General features: G+C 31.5%; 1 protein-coding gene across 1 annotated transcript; it reads right to left on the minus strand.

The window, feature by feature from the left end:
- Positions 1–1,089: 1,089 nt before the first annotated feature.
- Positions 1,090–1,485, minus strand: LOC123005309 (peritrophin-1-like). Its single transcript, XM_044398991.1, has 2 exons — positions 1,384–1,485; positions 1,090–1,328 (listed from the first exon to the last, which is right to left on the minus strand). The coding sequence occupies exons 1-2, from the start codon at positions 1,439–1,441 to the stop codon at positions 1,129–1,131; spliced, it is 258 nt and encodes an 85-aa protein (XP_044254926.1). The 5' UTR covers positions 1,442–1,485; the 3' UTR covers positions 1,090–1,128.
- Between the last annotated feature and the right edge of the window lie 1,713 nt (positions 1,486–3,198).

Here is a 3,198-nt window from a genome sequence, read left to right on the forward strand (position 1 = left end):
TGTTAGTTTTTTTAATAAAACATCTGAAAATACTTTGCCGCGTTCTAGAACATTTTTGAATTCTTACCGATTTAGCAACAATAAACAAAATGCTTACGGATGAGTTTGGGATAGCAACGAGCAAACACAACTTACTGTCTTGGAAACAGACGTGGTAAACAAATCAAATAGAGCTCAATAGCACAAAAAGTTATGTAGTCAGATGGTGAAACGTCACAATGCACATGAAACTGACAGCAAAAATCTTTAATTTCTTTTCGTATTCCTATAATTACGGAATTTTCACCAATATCACTTTTTGGTCTTTGAAAATTACATCATTAAAACGGATTTGTTAAAATTGAATATCTTTTATTCAAATATGGGAGGCGGGGACTTAGTCGAGCCCAATTATGATAACGTTATCTGTTTTACCTAAATTTAGTTAAAACTTATTGTAATTTATGCATTATTTATTATTATAATTTGTTAGGTCTCACCTGTCCATTAAATACCTACCCATAAGTGATTTCCATTTGAGGTCTTTTATGAAGAAAAAATGCCCTAGGGCATTAAACGTTCYATTTGACAGGATTTTTGTTTCCCAGGCTACTGTGCAGTGTTGTTAAGTAGTTGTAATTATTTACATGATGCAAACAAATTTAAAGATCATAAAGATCTTGTATCATTGTTGGTGTTTAGAGTATCGCTATACAAAACAATACCGTGCACAACTCCTTTAGAAAGTACTTTTTTTTCATTCATTTGCTTGATTAATAAGACTGCAAAGTTATACAAAAAGGAATGACTTTCTAAACTTATTTGCTGTACATTGGATGAATGAGTGATTTTATAGAAACCATAAAAAAACACTTTGTTATATTGTGGCTTATTTTTCGATTAAATAAAAGTGATAAAATTTGAGGGCCGTTAAATGTGGTTGCTTTAGCTATAACCAATAAAATTGTCAGATTTGGGATTTTAACGTGTGTTAATTTTAACAGCTTATTTAAAAAGTCACAGAAGATACCTCATACATTTTAACGTATGTTTAAATTCCTCCTGGAAAATGCTGACTAAGGTAGTATTGAAAAAGAAGAAACAATCCACTCTAATCATTGCATTTTTAATATATTTAAGATGTAAAAATTAATCAGCTAGACACTCTTCACCTTCTTTACATCCTGCACGATCGGGCCAATCACACACATTTAGAGTTGGATTGAAATGTAGATTTCCAGGACATGTTATCAAATAAGGAATTCCGTTTCCGCACATGTAATATTTATTACAATCTGGACTTGGGATAAAAACTGGACGCTCGCCATCTACTGGTGGGCACTGTGGTTCTACTCAAATTAAATATATAAAATAATATGTAAAATTAGTGAATTGTCTACTCACCAGCACCAACCCAGATGTGTGCGTAGACAAGAATAAGGACAACAGGAAGCAGTTTCATGCTGATAAATGAATGAACCTGATAATTTTAAGTTAAGTATTTGACACATCGAACAATATATAGAAGAATCACTGACTAATAACCAAGAAAACTTAATCTGTTTTTCGATAATCAGTGCGTATCATGATTGATGAAGATATAAGACGGAAGTTTAAAGTACAAAGAAATAATATTCAAGTAAAAATTTTACATGTTTTTTTAATAAGAAGTTTGGACGTTGTGTTGTTGTAATTATTGAGAATTGAATCCTCTAACCTCTAGATACCTGTGTGACCCAAAATTTTATGTAGCAGTTGATTCGTTGACTCCTCCAAATGTACGTAGGATGCAGTGTCTATATTCCGGCTTGTTTTTTATACAGAATGATTCAAAAGGGTCGGGCCAACTGTCAAATGGTGGTAGAAGACTTTCAGCTAAGCATAAGAAAGAATTCAGACTGTTTTTCAAGCCTTTTTTGAGAAAAACAACTGCAATTTCAATATTGTTATGTAGACATCTTAGTTCTTTTGTTTTCGATGTTGTAGGATTTAATTTATTGTTGGTTTTGCTTATTTGTTAAATGATTTTCACACCACAAGACACAAATTGGTGTTTGTTTAGTCTTACAAGAAAAAATGTTAAAAAAATTCTATCTATAAGAAATTCGAAGTTATGAGAGTTTAAATTTTGCACTATGACTCTCTTTATTTCTGTTGGAAAAAGTATTTTCTAAGTTTTTTGCTACAGACTATTAGAAGAGGAAACAAGAAAGTTGTATCCTAAATAGTAACTCTGTTTAATGTTATTTGTGGCTTTTATGGGGAAAATATTGATTCGCCACTTTTTTTTGATTAAAAAAAAATGTTTTCTTTCACACTATTCAAGTATGTAATTACGAAGAGATGGTCAAATGGGGGCCGATCATTAAGCAACGGTGCATTATCAGTTATTAATCTGTTTAACTTCGTACACACCTGCAAATCATTTTTAAATGGTCTTTGGGCTCTAAACAACTAACAACACTTTGTGTTTGATCATAAAGTTCTCATTAAAAATCTTTTTGAAACAGTGCAACCGCGCCGCGCACACGATCTACCCATTTTCAAAAACTAGAAATTTTTGCTTTCTTTTCACAACACACTTTCACTTAAGTATCTCTTTTTACCTTGGTCCGTTTATTACAGTTTTTCCGCCGTTTTATTTTCTAAGAGACACAATTTTCAAATCTGTAATTGTCACATGTCAAAAATTTCTTGTGTTATCAATATTCAGTATCATATAAAGCGGCACATTCAGTGGTTGACACTATTTCAAAGCCAACTTGATCCTTCAATCATTTACGGACACAATGTACATTTAATGAAATACCTACCTATTCATAGATACTATTTCTACATTATCTAATTTTTTTCTTAATTATTTATGGCAGTCGCTAGATTGTTAATGGCAGCTGCTATATTTTCTTGGCTTCTTACTAGGCTCTTCAAGTCACTTACTTTATTAATCAAAGGCATTTTTTTCATTACGATTTGGCAAATTTCTTTATTATTTATAATTGGCAAATTTTTACCTACAAAATTTAGTAATCACTTAATAATTATTTAATTAGTTCAAAGTAGATACTTACTTTGTAATATACGAGTATCTTCCTCTGGAAGGTGCATATTTTCGTTTTCATTGAAGTTTTTTGTTGCATTATTTTCATGGGGTTCATTTTCTTCAGCAAGCCCCGCTTCACCTACGTTGGGAGCCCCTTCTATGACAATTATAATTTCTAG

Source organism: Tribolium madens, unplaced genomic scaffold (assembly GCF_015345945.1).
Source record: "Tribolium madens isolate multiple individuals breed KSU strain unplaced genomic scaffold, Tmad_KSU_1.1 Scaffold_20;HRSCAF=117;Tcas5.2_LG4, whole genome shotgun sequence".
NCBI lineage: Eukaryota > Metazoa > Arthropoda > Insecta > Coleoptera > Tenebrionidae > Tribolium > Tribolium madens.

Coding starts and splice junctions, on each gene's coding strand:
- LOC123005309 (XM_044398991.1), bottom strand. CDS start 1,441: ATGAAACTGCTTCCTGTTGTCCTTATTCTTGTCTACGCACACATCTGG. Junction 1,329..1,383: donor ACACATCTGGGTTGGTGCTG/GTGAGTAGACAA, acceptor TAATTTGAGTAG/AACCACAGTGCCCACCAGTA.